The 17,581-nt window shown below is 30.5% G+C and overlaps 2 protein-coding genes and 2 long non-coding RNA genes across 4 annotated transcripts; all 4 read right to left on the bottom strand.

Moving 5' to 3' along the window:
- Positions 1–667: 667 nt before the first annotated feature.
- Positions 668–1,053, bottom strand: LOC113374484. Its single transcript, XR_003366987.1, has 3 exons — positions 992–1,053; positions 771–915; positions 668–689 (listed from the first exon to the last, which is right to left on the bottom strand). It is a non-coding gene; the product is annotated as an uncharacterized LOC113374484 (long non-coding RNA).
- Positions 1,054–1,772: 719 nt separating this feature from the next.
- Positions 1,773–2,705, bottom strand: LOC113374485. Its single transcript, XR_003366988.1, has 4 exons — positions 2,444–2,705; positions 2,138–2,379; positions 1,947–2,059; positions 1,773–1,872 (listed from the first exon to the last, which is right to left on the bottom strand). It is a non-coding gene; the product is annotated as an uncharacterized LOC113374485 (long non-coding RNA).
- Positions 2,706–8,261: 5,556 nt separating this feature from the next.
- Positions 8,262–10,235, bottom strand: LOC113374483 (nucleoporin-like protein amo1). Its single transcript, XM_026614515.1, has 3 exons — positions 9,895–10,235; positions 9,628–9,808; positions 8,262–9,455 (listed from the first exon to the last, which is right to left on the bottom strand). Exons 1-3 carry the CDS (start codon positions 10,002–10,004, stop codon positions 8,400–8,402), a joined length of 1,347 nt encoding a protein of 448 aa, XP_026470300.1. The 5' UTR covers positions 10,005–10,235; the 3' UTR covers positions 8,262–8,399.
- A 2,595-nt stretch (positions 10,236–12,830) lies between these two features.
- Positions 12,831–15,363, bottom strand: LOC113374482 (serine/threonine-protein kinase RIO3-like). The gene is made up of 3 exons (XM_026614514.1): positions 14,727–15,363; positions 13,589–14,451; positions 12,831–13,140 (listed from the first exon to the last, which is right to left on the bottom strand). Exons 1-3 carry the CDS (start codon positions 15,217–15,219, stop codon positions 12,862–12,864), a joined length of 1,635 nt encoding a protein of 544 aa, XP_026470299.1. The 5' UTR covers positions 15,220–15,363; the 3' UTR covers positions 12,831–12,861.
- Between the last annotated feature and the right edge of the window lie 2,218 nt (positions 15,364–17,581).

Below are 17,581 nucleotides of genomic sequence, written 5' to 3' on the forward strand. Positions count from 1 at the left end.
ATTTTATTTAGGTCGTGTGACATGCGGTTCCCATATTCATTGTCCTCGATATTTAATGGATACGGCCGCAAATTTATGTAACTATCGAACAACTATCGAGGTTCGGTCTCTGGCGCACGTGGCGTTCGTGATACATGAAAATCGACGTTGACCCACATATGTTTGTTTATTATGATAAGACCGTCTGACGTAAGGCGTTCACCCCAGTCATGACGTCATTGGCGAATGAAAACGATTCGGTCATGACGTCATACAAAATGGCGACTCATGACGTAATAGCACCTGAAAGTGATGACGTAATGCAATTAATATTCTTTTCTGTACGAATAAGCATTTATTTACGTGAATAATAAGAAATTTTACAATATTTAAATATTACAAATTAGAATTGTAGTTTTGAAATTATAAAATTTTAACATGAACTATACTAGAAAACTTTTTACAAATTATTCAATCTTAACATATTAATAACAGTATATTTAATGAAAATTGTTGTATATCTAATGAACGTAATTCTATTTTTGGGGCATGAAGTGTGAAGTGTTGCATAAGTATTCTATCGCCACTTCCTTATACATCAAACAGCCTGCCTATTTTTCATTATTTCATTCTATCGCCAGTTCATTGCATCAAATGCCAGGATACAGATTATGCACATATGACATACTGCCCCAAATTTTGGAAGTTTTCTAAAACAAATTCAAACATAATGTGATTTACTGTATATAATATAATATATATATACAGCTACCATATGTGTAGCTACCTACATGTTCAGTGTACAAATCTCCATCATCTTAAAGTCGCTTTTACACATACATTTTTAACACTGACTGATTTCATTCTATCGCCAGTTCATTACATCAAATGCGAGGATACAGGATATTCATATATGATGTACTTCTTGGAAGTTTTCTAAAACAATTTGAAACATAATGTGTTTTATTGAATCTAATAATATATATACCACTCCATATGTGTAGCAACTTACATATTCAGGAGACAAATCTAAATCGTCTTCGAGTCGCTTTTGCACATACATTTTTTTTAACCACTTAACGGGTACGCACGAACACTGCTCGCGCCTAGTTGTCGTATCCTAGCGGGCTAACCCGAGCGCTGCTCGCCAAAGTTAATGTTTATGTTTTATGCGATAAAAGGCTTACAATGGCCCGTTGTTGAGATATGTTTAGTTTAGATATGATAAGTACAGATCAATTAATAATTGTATATATAATAAATCAATCTTTAACGACTTTTGAGAATAGAATTAAACATGTAAAAACCGCCTAAAAAACGGGCAGTGGAAAAATGTTTCGAAATCCATCATATGATAATATTTTTTTATTATTATAATATAAATAATTAAATAAGTAATACTTTTTGTCCTTGAGATATATTAGTGATTGTACATGAATTTTTCACCTGAATGACTGATTTACTTGAATTTTCTTATTTGTTTATAAATTTGTTATATTATTTCCAGATAAATAGATATTATTAAAATTTAAAAGTTATTAAATAAAAATTTCGTATTATTTATCATATTATAACACAATAGTTTATACATAGAGCATAAAGGTAGTCCAAAAACCATCAAAGCGGTCATCAGTATTATAATATATATTGTTAATTTTAAACAAAAATAAAATAAATAAAAAGAAAATGTTATCAGAAACACATATTACATTAATTAAACTTTGAAAATCCACAATAAAAAAACCTGCTCTTTTAGATCACTTTTCACGAAAAAAAACCCGACCGTTAAGTGGTTAACCTGATTGAATTCATTATATCTTCAGTTCATTATACATCAATACATCAATCAAGTTCATGCATATATGACATACTGTTCCCAATTTTAGAGGTTTTCTAAAACAATTATAAATATAATGTATTTGTTACCAAATAATATATATACAGCAACTATATATGAATCAACTTACATATTAAGAAGATAAATCTCCATTATCTTCAAGTTGCTCCTAAACATACATTATTTGAGCCTGTCTAAAGATCTGTATATTGTTCATCGTTTCATTCCAATTTTGTACGACTTCTGAAATAAATATGAACATGGCATACGTGTTTGCTGTTTATATATATTTGTATAGCTATTATATTTGTAGTGACTTACATATTCAAACAATCATTCTCGATCCGCTTCTCAACCGACTAATTTAAGAGATTTAAGAAGTGAGGTTATGTCGAACACATGGATATGTTAATGTCTTAATTTAGTAAAATAATTATTTTAACCTTGATAAACGATCCTTATTATTGTCCTCAGATTTTGTAAGATATGCTATTTGGTTACCTCCTTTGTCATCTAAAGAAATCGACATAAAATAACGTTTCTTCATCCCAGGATATAATGCACTAAATGGAATTCAAAATCGTGAAGTAATTACATATCTATATAAATAATATATGATATACTTACAGTGTCATTTTTCTACACTTTTCTACAATTATCATAAACAAGTTGCTTAACTAAACGAATGTAATTATTATACTAAAGAAAATATAACTTGATGCATGATAAATTCGTGACATATTGCGCCATTTTGTAAGCGGTTAGTTTAGCTTTCGTCAAAGAAACAGTCGGTTCCACCAGTGGCCACGGCGCGCTGATGTAAAGCTTTCTTTGTATGGTCACACACACCAGCACACAACGCACACAACGCAGCGCACGACGCGTTTGCTTCACGCCGTTGACGTCATTGATTATGCTTTGCATGTGTGCTAACACACACCAGCGCACGACATGTATCTCACATGAAATTCAACGATGTCATCAACCCCGACAGCGCGTGTTTATGTCTCGTGAGACAACTCAATGCGAGCTTTGCGTGTATTGTAACACACACAAGCGCACGCAAGTTTAAAATCCTCTTGTGGCGTAGATTCGATAACCGCATTATAATAACGATGTCGATATTATAGAAGATCACATCGCGTGTTTACTGGGAAGTTATGACATTTTTAATAAACCTATTAAATTAAAATAAAATCTTTTTTTTAAAAAAAAAGGCTCTTCTCATACAGACATATTATTCGTTTACAGTTTGTTTTACAAGTATTAAGTACAAGTATATCCATATATATGTATATATATATATATATATATATATATATATATATATATATATATATACATATACATTTTTTTGAATAGTCTTGAATTTGATGTTGATATATTTTTTTAAAAACGTATGGAAATTAAATAAAAATTGTAATTTTCTTCGGATGGTGATATGTTAATAAAACCAAAAAACTTTTAAAACAAGCATCCATCCAGATGATAAAGAAAAAACTAAATTATGTTTCTTGAAGTAAATTTAATAATAGTCCATACGTTTGGAGTCCCAATTTGACTCTTCTTCAGTGGCAATAGAACACATAAGCAATTATGCACTAAACACTAAATAAAAACGTGTAAAAGAAAATTGTTACTTATAACAAAACACGTTAGTGAATATAAATTATATTTCTAAAGTTAATTAAAGCAAAAAAAAAAACAAATAAATTGGAACATCACATCTCAAAGAACGAAACACAGATGTTGACATTTGTGATTTTCCAATTTATTATTAAAATAATGTATGTAATAAATAAACTATCTAATAAATAAGTTCACAGTTTGATATTTTTACTTGGTAAACTAAGTTTCTGAGGCCGTTTGAATTCAATTTTGATTTGACTTGAGTTTTAAGGGTTGTATTCCAATTAGGTACCAACAATAGGCCACACGAAACTTCTCCACGAAAAATATGTCTTTTCGGTATGGTAAGCAAATAACTGCAGCGTATAATTCCAAGTCTAAATGACGTACAGTAGAGGCTCCTTATTCGCGGGAGGTACGTTCCATGAAGATGGCGCGAATAAAGAATACAGGATCCTTGAATACAGGTTGATAATTTACATGGGATTATAGGGAATACGTTCCAAGGTCAAAGATAAAATAAAGAAAAAAGAATATATGAAAAAAATATTTTTAATTGTAGTTTTTGAACAATTATTAATTATGTCCAGGGTGAAGCAATAGTTTGAAGATAGTTTGAAGTTTTTAATAGCTTCTTCATTTCAAAATGATACTCGGCAGGCACATTGCGCATAAAAAAATTGCCTCTAAGAAGAAAGGCTTTGCCCCACAGACGGATCAATATTCATATAGAAATCACACTAATTTTTATCTTCTCTATGATTTTTCAAATTAAATGTCACCTTTTTATTGCTTGAAGAAATTGAATTGCTCTTCTTTAACCCATTCGAGACCCGTTGCACACCGTGCGTGCAATAATAACCAGTGGTGTTGTCGAGCCGGAACGTCGTTCCGGCAAATTATTTTTGGGCCGGAACGCGTTCCGGTAAAAAAAATTAAAAAATCGCTACATACAGAAAATAATTTAATAAGAGAATTTTCAAAATTATAATTCAACTATTTTTTATTAAATGTACCTATTATTGTAATAAATATACATATATGAGCACAAATGGGTTTTGTAATAATTTTTGTTTTTTTCCTTTTCGAAAGGAACCGGAACAAACATGAAAACCGGTTTTTAAATTTTAGCGTTCCGGCAAAAAAATATTAACACAACACCACTGATAATAACTATAGTTGGTATTGGTATTTTGCCTTGAGGCAAGTTACATGAACTTCCCGATATGTGTAAATAATCGACTTAATCAATAAAAAATAAATTAATTCATGAGTGATTACAGTATTCCAAGTGGATTTATTACACATAATTGAAAAAGAACGAACGCTTTTCTAAAAGCAAATTTTCAAAAATCAATAATTTTTATAATTGAACCAGTTTCCGTAGCACTTTAATGGTTTAGTATGTTCATTAAGACCAAGTAGTCTATCGTTATACAAAGTAAATCGTCTAATTTTAATTTTAACAAACGTCAAAAAAACTATACTCATTTTCTCAAACTTTGATAAATTTTTATTCTATAAGACCATGATATATATCGCCAAAAAAGTTCCATAAAAATCGGCTTAAATTTTTACCATTTTAACAGTTATCTACAAGAAAACGGCTCGGTAGATTTGTACTTAAACTAATCCAGTATCATTCCCAACTAATATCTTTCGAACAGTTTTTGATTTTTTTAAGTCGATTCGGTAGTATGAGCTTACATGTAGACGAAAAGTTTAACACTTTTTTCCATATTACAAAGAAGAGGTTTGGCAAATCAGCACGAAACTGACCAACGATAGTCCTCATTGAGATACATCAAATAGCTTTTAAATTTCTGAAATCGCTTCAGGCGTTTTTGAGCAAATGTCGATGAAAGGTTTAATTTTAACAAATGCCAAAAAAAACGATACTAGTTTTTGTAAACTTTGAAGAATTTTTAAAATTAAACGACTTGTCGTAAGGCCGTAATATTTTAAAATGAGTATAAAAGTATTTGTCAGGTATAGAAAAACAAAAATTGGCATTGGTTTTATTACGTACCAAAACAAAACAAAACATTTTGTTTGGAATTTCGAAATCTACTAATAATTATTTTCAGGCCGGTGTGCTGTTTCCCAAACATGTATTTACAAATTGTATTTTCTTTTTCATTACTGTGTTACATTACTTTATTACCTTTAGACATTTTTCTAAAAATTTATTTCTTGTTTATATTATTTTCTTTATTGCGTGGGAGATATTTTTGGGATGTATGGCTGCCAAAATAAGGAAGAAAGCTAATGCATATACTAGTATACCCTATTTAGTCGGGTTATTTGGATTATACGTTAGAAATGATACTCTTCCTTTGAATTTTATCACTGATTCGTCGACACAAATTGCTTTATAAGGTATAAAATATTCACTTAATTTAGAATTTATATATTTAAATAATTGCTGACCTTTTGAATACGAGTGTCGATTGTGTTATCGCTTTGCGCATCTTTATTCAAATGAAGCATCCGAAAGATTTTTAAAAATCTGTCCCTACTGAATGTTTCAGGAAAAAAAGGAATTTTACTAATAGAATCAGTAGACCAATATTATTTGAGATTTGGCTGGTGTATCAAACCCATATTTAGAATGACGGCCACAAAAGCTAAACTTTCTTGCTTGGTAACATCATGCCACTTGTTGCCACTTGATAATTGTTTGTTCATTTTTTGTTGGCATAATGGTTTGTGTTTTCTATTATATTGTCTATTAATTCATTAGTAAAATATAAAGTAAAATAATCTATTGGATGCCTTATATTGCTTGGTATTTGTGGCCCGGTGTTTGTTGATGTATGTCAAACTCGATTATTGAAGGAGAATCGGCACATTCGCTAATGTCTTTCCATTCTTCATTTAATTTGTCATTTATAAAGATATTTTCTGTTTCACTACTTGTATCGGTTTCACTATTTGTCAAACTTCTTCTTCTTCTTGTTGGTTGGATAATATCATCATCACATTCATCACTATCTTCGGAGCGAATAGTTATTTCGTCTAAATTGTCTGTATAAATGTCTATTTGAAATTCATCTTCACTACTGCTTACATTACAAAATTCACCAGTCGTTTTGCCACATTTAAAAGCGCTAGGTTGTTTTGACATATTTAAAAAAAAATACTATATGGCAAAGAAAAAGGGTAAAAGACTTCTAAAATAACTAATAATTATTTTCAAAATTTAACACTGTTTATCACTGATATATGCGATCTATTCAACGTTTCGATCCAAACTGAGTCATTGTTTATAAAATAGCCTGTGCCTCATGAAGCATGTTTGTCCACTGAGGTAGACAGCCGCCCCCAAAGTGTTAAGGCAAATTGCTGGAACTTCCCGTACCGTAATTCAAAATCTTGGTACGGAACCAAATTGGCCGCAGAATGACATTTTTTTAACTTATTTTTATTGAGAGTCCATAACCGCAGGACCTGCCTTCCCAAAAATTTAATCAGTTCTTCATCTTGTCAATACAAGTAAAATGTTTTTAAAATCAGACGCTCCGTTCTCTTAAAAACTGAGTTACCGCGTTTTTGGCCCGTATCTTCGAAACGGCTAGACCTGCCTTCGGCAAAAACTAATCAGCACGTCTCCTTATGAATAAGAATTGAATGTTTTTTTTAATTATTCGAAACCGTTGATCGGTGTTCCCGAAATTGTCGACGAAAATTTGTATCCGCACACGCACACACACACATACATCAATTTTTTCTAAGGTATGCCAAAATGTTCAAAAACCTTTGAAACGTAAAGATATATACAAAATTTCATTTTCGATTTCTTTGCGATTACTATAACTTACCCTACGGAAAATTTCGCTTCTGGGGACCGCGGTCGAAAAAAAAAATCGCAGTCTCGAATGGGTTAATGGGAATATTTTGTTTCATATCGGTTTAAGTCAAATTTTACTATAGAATGGAACAGCAACATTTAAAAATGTAATTTATATTCTATAAGATATAAATAAGGTTGTTTTCATTCCCAAAAAACACCGAAGAGGACGAAGGCGGCTTATATCAAAGTTTTATTATTAGTTTAAAATGACGGCATTTACAAAACATATATGCTGTTGGATATAAATTGGAATTCGCGAACAACCGAGTTCTTAGAATATAAGAATCGGATCGCATTATTTGTCGCCGTGAACGCGAATAAGGAACTTCTACTATATTGAATTTTAATAAATTTCTATTGTATTTTATTATATATATCTTGATAGTTTTTCGACATTGAAACATATGCAAAAAAAATGTTTCAACAGCCCATTCGTCGAAATAAAAAAATAGTAAAGAAAAAAAATTCCTTCATTGTTATACGTTTCGCCACTTTATGTGCGTCATCATTCAGTGATCACCATGTTCAAAACATCATAATAAAATTTATTTATTTTTAAATCAAACGGAAATTTAACATCAGAACAAAATTATTAGAAAGAGAAGAATTCTAATATTTAAATTCATCATGCAGCAAAAAATCACGCTACGGACAAATCAAAAGTTAAAAAACAATTTCAAATGTTTCAATATCGAAAAAACTATCAAGATCTATATATATATATATATATATATATATATATATATATATATATATATATATATATATATATATATATATATATATATATATTTATATATATATATATATATATATATATATATATATAGTTGTATTTGCTAATATAATAATTATCTTCTTTGCCTACAGTATACAATTATATTGCTTTTAAGTCGTTATTCATTAATCCATTCATGCATCAAACTAATGACAATAAAGATTAAGAAACGGCTGCAAATCTTGCATTCAATGTGCATGTACTAATAACAAGTGTTCAGTGTATAAAATGAAACTGAATACCAATGATTATAAGTTGCTTTTGCAGAATTATAAATAATTTACATGAATCTTAATGTATAATTTATATTTAAAAAGAAAAACCTAACGTAAAGAAAATTGTGCTATACAGAACTCTTTAGGTGGTGGTTTAGTTGGAATTTTGCCAAGTATAAATTTAGTAGCTTTAAAAGCAGCTACATCACCATCAGTTAAATTTTTAAATTCACTAAACACATCTGAATTGCTATCATAATTAAAAAAAAAGCCCATTTTTGTTTGTTGTGCTTGTATAAATGGATTATCATTATTTTGTGTATTAGTTATGAATACATTATCGCTATTTTTTGACTTGGTATCAGTTGATATACTACTAGCATTTCCTAATAAATTTGTAGCAAATATCTTACAATCCGATGCGGCCCCTTGTTCATGGATTGTTCTAGTGTCAGTAGAAATTGCTCCTGAAGTGTTATCTGCTGGTTGAACAACATATTGTCCAAAAGCATTGTTATTAGCATTATTAGCTTGTGTGAATGGTGAGTTCATTTTAACTATATCTGCAGATTGACCAAAAACTTCCTTCACTGAACTAGTGGCAGTATTACCAAAAGGCTGATTTGTACCAGATGTTTGCCCAAATGATACATTAATAATATTTTGATTAGAAGTTATTCCAAAAGCATTTTCGCATTGGCCAAACATGGTGCTACCAGAAGCTGTATTTGCTTCAACCGACCGCTGCAGAGGAAATATAAATGCATTTGATGTTGGAGGAAATGCATTATTAACTGGAGTTGAGAATCTATTTTCATGTTGGGGAAGAGTTTGACTTATCAAATTTTGTACTTTGTTAACCTGTTGAAATATATTCTGCTCACTGCTTTGGAATAATTGATTATTTTGTGTAGAAGATTGAAACATATTTGGTTGTCCAAAACTTGGTGCCCCTCCAAAGATGTTCTGTGGTTTCTCAAAAGATGATTTTGTAAACATATTACTTTTGACAATACCTTGACTTGTATGGAATGGATTATTGCAATTTGTATTTCCATTTCCATTATATAATTCATATAAATAGTTCAACACTTCAGCTGAACCAGTTTTCAGCAATTGCATATTTCTTGTTGCTTCTTCTATTTTTTTAGCTAATGTTTCTGTCTATAAAAAATAACATAAAAGGTCAGTCAGATAACTTGAAAATAACTTACTTAAAATCAATAAATTACAAATATTTAGGCAAATATAAATTGAAGCACAAGAAAAAAAACTTCAGATAGCCAAAACTCAAACAAATTTTCCAAATGATATTGTAACAAAGAAAAATGTATACATATTGGGAAAGAAGCCCATTTGCTTTAGCCTGGTAACACTCCCATCGTACTTCCTCTGGTGAAATGTCATCAATAAACTCGGGAATTATTAATCCCAATTTATCACGAAAAGGTGCAAAACAAGATAGAATCCACTGCTTGCCATTGAGAACTGTATCAGATTCGGTTGCAACTGCCAGTCTACAATTAAATATAAACTGTAATATATTTATACTAGAAAAGACTAATTCAACAGATAATCACGTGTAGATTAAAATATTATGCACCTTATCTCATTGATTTTGCTTTCCGGCCTGTATGATGATGAAATATGTTCATTCTTGCAATTGTCCCCAAAGCGGCACATTCCGCGTTGAAAGTACGTACAAATAGCCATTACAGATTAAAATATTTCGTATTTCTTGAAATTCAATTTCATAAATAAAAATTGAATTATAACCAAATAACTCAATAATAAAAAATAAAGTATGCAGTAAAATCCTCAGGTGTAGTAATTATAAGTATGATCACTGTTCAAAAGTAAAGAGTAAATATTTCAAAAGACTAATATTGTTGCAAGGTCAGTATTTATCAAGTATAAAAATCAAAACACTGTTTATTGCCCGAAGTGCAGTCTTATTGTGAATCCTAGACAATATACTGATAATGTTGTGAATGAAGAGTGCAAGGTGCAAGAAATGACAGTACACAACACAACAACACAACCGACAGACGCCAGACGCATGCGCAGATCGACAGAACGATGGCGTCCGCCCGTTAATGGTTTGTGACTGCCGTTTAACGGTTTAGCATTTAGTTTGCTACGGTCATGAGCATAGATAAATAAGCATAAATGGTCATGAGCATGTTTACTTATCTATGGTCATGAGCTGGCGCTTGCGCCGGATGAAGGTGCGCCTGACCTAACGAACGAACACGAACAAGCAAGAACGTACGTACCAGAATAAAGGTGCACCACACCTAACGAACGTGAAACAAGAAAATACAAAGAATAACGAACACGAACACAAACGAATGCAAATAATTCCAAACAAACGCCTCAAAGCAGTGAGAGCTTAAATCTTTTTGTTCGAGGATGTATCGTGAAACGTCAGATTTTTTATTTAAAGTGGCGGGAAAGATAAAAATTATTTAAAGTCATCAAATTTACAAAATTTGTCAATAACAGCAATATCTTATAATAAACACAACATAAACTAATGCAGGACTGCACATTTTAACATCAGAAAGAAAAATGTTCATCTACATTCGTGGTAGCGTCCACACTGCACATACGAGTACAAATATGAACAAACAATTCCCTTTGATGTACCGACAAGATGCGGCTTTTTGTAGAAGCAATATTTGTGCCGGTTTTAGGTGTTTTGTCCCGGATTGTCCCCTATTTTTAAAATTGTTTTGATTGCCATTATTTTTTAACTTCCCGTAGGGTAAGTTATTGTAATCGTCCAAAAATCGAAATTGAAATTTTTTACATTTCTCGACGTTTTGAAGGTTTCTGAACATTTTGGCATACCTCAGAAAAAAAGGATGCGTGTGTGTATATGTATGTATGAATAAAAATTTTCGGCCACGTTATCGGGCGCACCGATCAACCGATTTGAATGGTTCAAAAAAATATTGATAGGGAGATGTGCTGATTAGTTTTTGGCAAAGGCAGGTCTAGCAATTACGGAGATAAAGAGCAAAGAGTGCAGAAAATAGAAATCAAGTTTTTTAGAGAGAACGGAGTATGCGATTTGAATGAACTAAAAATATTCAATTAGGAATGATTGGGAGTAGTGATTATTAGTTTTTGGTAAAGGTAGGCCCAGCAATTTCGAAGATACGGAGCTAAATGTTTAAAAAATTGCACTTTTTGAGAGAACTAAGCGTCCGATTTAAATGATTCAAAGATGCTTTCTGCTTGTTTTAATAAAATAATTGATTTTGAAAAAAAATTTGTTTCAAAATAATTTTTTTTCAAAATAATTTTTTTTCAAATTTTTTTTTTCAAAGAAAAAAAATTATATCGAAAATAAATCAAATTTTATTTTTAATTCTGACTAAAGTTATAATATACTTTAAACAAATAACTTGAACTTTGCAATTCAGTTTATATAATTCATATAAATATTAGACAATGTTACAACAATATTTTTAATAATCTATTTGAAAACATTTAGTATTTCTCGAACATTTCGTTACGGTACGGGAAGTTCCAGCAATTTGCCTTAAGGCACGATTCCATACACCCCACTAGTTTTTAATATATTTCAACTACAAATGTGTCATCATAAATAAATAAAATAAACATAAACCGGTCATTATTACCGAACAGACTCGTATATTATACAAGATGACACATTTGAAAAGAAGATATAACTTGATATGATTTGGATATGTGTGAATTTTCAACAATTTACAAAATAATAATTTTTAAAAATTAATTAAAAAATGTAAATAAAAATTACAATGAATGAATGATTTTATCAGCAGTGACGCAATATTTTCTACTTAAATATTTTCTGAACTATGGCATTGAATATTAATTCCAACATACGAAATAAGTAACTATTGTCAACTTAATAAGTAATTACTGCCAATATACAAAATAAGTAATTGTTGTCAACTTAGTGAAGGAAAAGTTTACATTTCCGCCAGAAAATCCGTTTTCTGGCGAATTCCGATTGAAAAATCTGTATTTGCATGTGTGTTTGTATTTGAGTCACAAATTTGACCTTTCATCAAAGTTATCTCAAAAATAACTGCACAAATTTTAGTAAGTGGTAGTTAACATTTTCTGCAAGACGGCAAAGCCAATTCTTTAGAAATACCAGAAAAGTTACAGTTTTCATAAAATAAGCAAGTATTGTCTACGTTTTAGCACAAATTCTGAATCATTTCAAATAATTTTCATTTGGAACAATGGGTCGAGAGTCAAGTTTTCCAAATTTTATCATCACAAATTTAAAAGTTCATATATGCACATATCACATATGTTGGGAAGATATTGTAACTTATATCAAAATGCCACTTATAGCTAGTTTAACATTTTAACTCCAGAGTTACAACATTGTGGAAATAGGTATAAAATTTGACAAGTATAAATATTTTTATACAAAAGGACAATCCATATGGATATAAACATAATTCAAGCAAGTCATCAAAAATTTTATTAAATTTCGTTAATTGACATATTAAATATGTAATATCACCTCAATTTCAGTTATAAAAATAATAGCCAACTGTTATCATTCAGAAGTATTATTTTGTCCTTCTGACTCCTTTAAATCTTGTTCTTGACTTAAACGTTGTTCTGCAGCCCGTTCCCATGCATATTCAAATGGAAATACTAATGGTTTATTTTCCTCTGGTGCCGTTTGCGCCATCTCGACCTTATGGGCAGGAGTTCCCTTCATATGCAATCGTTCTAATATGGCGGTGTTATGAACAACGGAATCAAAAGAAGTTATATACGAGAATATTTCCTTATCAGATTTCACATCCGGTACGCCCTTTTTGCTGAAAAACTGAAATAAAGTTTCATAAGATAAAATGTACATATTTATATACTCAGATACATAGAGTCTTGAATTTGTAAATACATACATACTTAAATATATATATATATATATATATATATATATATATATATGTATGTATACATGGTTTGTGCATTCTGGAGTTATTTCGTCAGGAAGGAAAACCCGACTTATTTTTATATATATGTAGATATATATATAATTTTTTTTCTTTGACATTTTTTTATATAATCTTGCATAATAATAAAGTAAAATGATATTAACAAACAAACATCAGGAAATAATCATGATTCAAAATTCTATCATCAAATTTTAAAATTTTCTAAATCATAATACTTATTCATTTTAACCATTATATACATATTAGAAAGTGTTTGCAACTTGCCTTAAGGCAAAAACTCACGTACACCTAGCTACTATATATTATATTACTTACAGAACTTATGTTTGCGCAATCTCTCATTAAAAACTCCAAAGCACTTGGATATTCTGGTCCGATTGATTGTGACACATCTATAAACCAACATTTATCTTTGTACCATAATATGTTATATTCAGAAAGATCAGCATGAATTAAGCGTGCCTGGTTGTACAATTTATGCATCATTTCGATGACTTCTTGATATGCTAAAATCCATTCCGCTGCTGATAAAATAGCGTCTTTTAGCTTAGGTGCTGGTGTATGATTTTCTCCAATAAATGACATTACTAGTATGTGTTTTTTCAAACCAATTACGTCAGGAACATTAATGCCCATATTCCGCATACGCATTAAATTATGCATTTCCTTCTCGGCCCATAAGTGTATGATTTTTCTAGGATTTTGATAAGAGAATCTATTTTTGAATCTATAATCATATTTGATGTATTTATCTCTTACTTTGAATTCATTCAAAGTTGTTTTAAATACTTTAAGGGCGCATTCTTTTGGAAGAACACACTCTGCATATGCAGGATCAGATTCAGCATGAAGAATTACAGCTTCTTTACCGGTTGATATAACGCCATTAACCTTCTGTAACAACTGATTATTGATCATTTTATAAAGTAAAAGACGGGTTTTGTGATCAACTCCCATCTCAGCAGTAGCGCAAGATTCTTTACGATCATGCATTTTCATCTTTTTATTTCTAGACTTCTCATGGTTGGAGTGTGCTCTCAAACTATTGAATACTTTATTTGATAATTGCATATCAAATCCACCCGCATCGCCTGTATGAATTTCAGGAGGAAACGCCATCACTTTGCAAGCGTTGCGACAACCCGACAGTTCCATATCATGTTTTGTTACTATTTTGCCTGTAAATAATGAAATTCTTATCACTATATAATACAAATTAATTCTTTCTGAAGAAAGAGTTTCAATGTAAAATTTTAATTAAAACAATTATTTAAAACGAGAAGGCCAGTAGTAAGATGACAGTCCCAAATTTAACAGTAAAAAAACAGTAAAATCTAAATATATATATATATATATATATATATATATATATATATTAAGAATATAAGTAATATATAGAATTAATTATGCCTTTGCAATGCCACCTCCCATACTACTAAAAATATTAAAATACCTTCAATCATTTTATAACCGCATCTAGGAATTGCCGAGTATTCTTTTTCCATTACAGTAAATCGATCCCAATTCTTAGTATCATTATCAAACCATTGATTGTCATCGTCATCTGAATCTGAAGACAACAGCTCCTCTGGGACCTTTCTATGGTTTGCATATGATACACTAACTTTTGACAAACCATTTTTCTTATTTTCTATCCTCTTCAGCTCTTCATCGTGTTCCATATCAAACTGATACTGCAACATCTGAGCAATAACAGCATCACTATCACAAAACGGAGATACTTCTTGAGTATCATCTTTATTGTCATCGAGTATTAGTACATCAGAAAAGCTCGTTGATTCATTTTTGGTCACTGTGTCATCAAATTTGTGAGCAAACTTACAGTATTCTTTTGATTGTAATTCTTTTGCAAATTCTTCTGACATGATTTCTTGCAAACTCAAAGGCTCATGTACGAGTTTCACAGATGCCCATGGACAAGCCATTATAATTTCGAGATCACAAATATATAGATAATGAAATAAATATATTAATTTAACTTTATTATATAGTTTTAGAATTTGTTTTATTTAATTTTGTACATCGGTAAAAAAATGACCATTCCCGTCAATTCGGAAACAGATATTGTTCCCGTAATATTGTGCAATAATACGACGACTCGGACGACTCGACGTCGAGGTACGTAATTTTGACAGATGGTCATCGAGCCATTCGCGCCATAGATAAAAGAATAAATAAGCCATACGACATACGACCATACAAGCCTACTACGAATTTGAAGGAGGATCGCATACAGTATTGACAACTTCAGCACAAAGTAACCAGTGAATCATAGATAAGGTAAGTAAATATTAAATTCAAAAACTGTAACTGTAAACACGACGTTAAAACATGCTAATTTTGACGTTTGGCGGTCATACAAAGGTCATTGACCTTTGATCGTACTTTTAACGGACGCTATGAAGTTGGCGTCGGAACGAGTGTTTAGCTGTCATAAATTGATCGTACATTTCACGGACGACATGAAGTTGTCGCCGACAAGAATAGTTCGGCGAAAAGAGTAGTTTAAACCTGAGAACCGAATATGAAGATCGTATACGATATAATAATATATGATGGAGATATCATATTCAAATATTGTCTAGGATCGAATCTTGCAAAGATGTTGGCCTTTAACGTCGAGATTTAGGAATTTGCAATAACAAATTATTTATATTTAATCTCTATGACAAATATTTGAGAAAGAACGAAATATAGTTATTCCAGAACATATTAAAACCAACATTACGGAGTGCTTTGATTTGGTATTCAAGTATTATAAGATCAAGTTTCAAATTTGTCATGAGTAGGGTCTCATTTGACTGCAGTTAGTTTTTACTAAATAAAGGGTAGGACGTTAATAATAATAAGAAAATAAATTCATACTAGGATTGAATGTGATAATATAGCCTACTGGCGTTAGGACAAATAAAACAATCAAATTTGCACCCACCTTTTGCAAATTATATACATTTTTAGTAATTGCACTACTCAATGGAATAAAGCAACATGTTTCAAATTTGTGTAAATAATAAACATGAGATTATTTTTGCTAACAATATAGCTAGTGTAAATGATAGCAAATTCAATAATATCATTTAGCCCAATGAATAATTTTACTAAAAATTATATTTAAACAATTTATTTTAGATCAAATACTAATAATTTCAAAGAATTAAAAAAGAATAGTACTTATTTTATTTAACATTTTTATTAAAAATCAATAATATATAAACATTTTATATTATTTGCAATATGAACCATGCAATAATAACATCCAAACGATATGAAGCATGAGAAAATTATTGCAAGCCAAAGCCAAACAGAAAGTAGTAGAGACTGATTGCTTAATATTTAGACGGAAACTTAAAAACTATACTACTTTCACAATCCAAAACCATATTGTTAAATTAATAAGATTTCTATATCTTTCGCTGTTTGAAAAACCATGACAACTCATAAAATGTATTCATGTGCATATAGCTAAATTATATTTGCAAAAGCTGCAGGTCATTCTACCTTAGAAAGTCATATGTATTAATTTGTCAAATTGATATAAATCAAATATAATGATGCCAATACAATTGGGTTTATTCTCTATTTAAATCCATTTGTATGAGTAGTCGATGCAACATATTATAATATCCTATCAAATATCATATCAAGCAAAGATCGTAATATACTGGTTCTTGATTGTGTACCTAAAAGAACAATTTACAAGTTATACAATACAGAATACAAATAATCAGTAAATATAAAGCACTACATATCTATAAAATGTTTTCTCGAGCTGAGTGGAGAATTGGGAATGGAAGATGGATTAATGTTAAAATGACGGTGTAGCAGTTTGTGAAGATAAATACATGTTGAGAGCTGAGGTTGATGATGAAGCAGGTGTAGAAATAAAGACTTGTAGGGAGCTTAAAATTGATGATAGAAGGTTGTGGAGATAAAGACGTGAAGCCCAAGAATTGAAATTGGAAAGTGATGGTTAAGATGTAGAGACATGTGAAATGGAAGAAGGTAAATTGAAGTGTGTAAAAGATGTTGAAATAAAATGTGCACGTGAAGGAAAGGATTTGCGAGGAACTATGTGGATCTGAAGAAAAGCCTAAGTGAGCAATGAAATTGATATTGGAGGGTAATGTCGAAGATGTGGACATATGTGAATTGAAAAAAGTTAAATTGAAGTGTGTAAAAGATCTCGCTGATGAATGGGTTGCTGAAGAACAAGATTTGGCAGAAACAAAGGGTAATGAAGATACATTATTGGTAGCAGCACGGATACAGTTGTGAATATATTTAACA

This window comes from Ctenocephalides felis, unplaced genomic scaffold, assembly GCF_003426905.1.
Source record: "Ctenocephalides felis isolate EL2017-DRISC unplaced genomic scaffold, ASM342690v1 CF-g0.4_SCAFFOLD_01845, whole genome shotgun sequence".
In the NCBI taxonomy this organism is placed as follows: Eukaryota; Metazoa; Arthropoda; class Insecta; order Siphonaptera; family Pulicidae; genus Ctenocephalides; species Ctenocephalides felis.

Bases quoted from the DNA above. Each gene is read 5' to 3' on its own strand.
- LOC113374482 (XM_026614514.1), bottom strand. From the start codon at position 15,219: ATGGCTTGTCCATGGGCATCTGTGAAACTCGTACATGAGCCTTTGAGT. The intron at 14,452-14,726 runs GTATTTTAATAT...CATTATTTACAG, and splicing joins CGGTTATAAAATGATTGAAG to GCAAAATAGTAACAAAACAT. The intron at 13,141-13,588 runs GTAAGTAATATA...ACTTTATTTCAG, and splicing joins ATTGCGCAAACATAAGTTCT to TTTTTCAGCAAAAAGGGCGT.
- LOC113374483 (XM_026614515.1), bottom strand. From the start codon at position 10,004: ATGGCTATTTGTACGTACTTTCAACGCGGAATGTGCCGCTTTGGGGAC. The intron at 9,809-9,894 runs GTGCATAATATT...ATTTAATTGTAG, and splicing joins AGCAAAATCAATGAGATAAG to ACTGGCAGTTGCAACCGAAT. The intron at 9,456-9,627 runs GTATACATTTTT...TATTTTTTATAG, and splicing joins ATGGGCTTCTTTCCCAATAT to ACAGAAACATTAGCTAAAAA.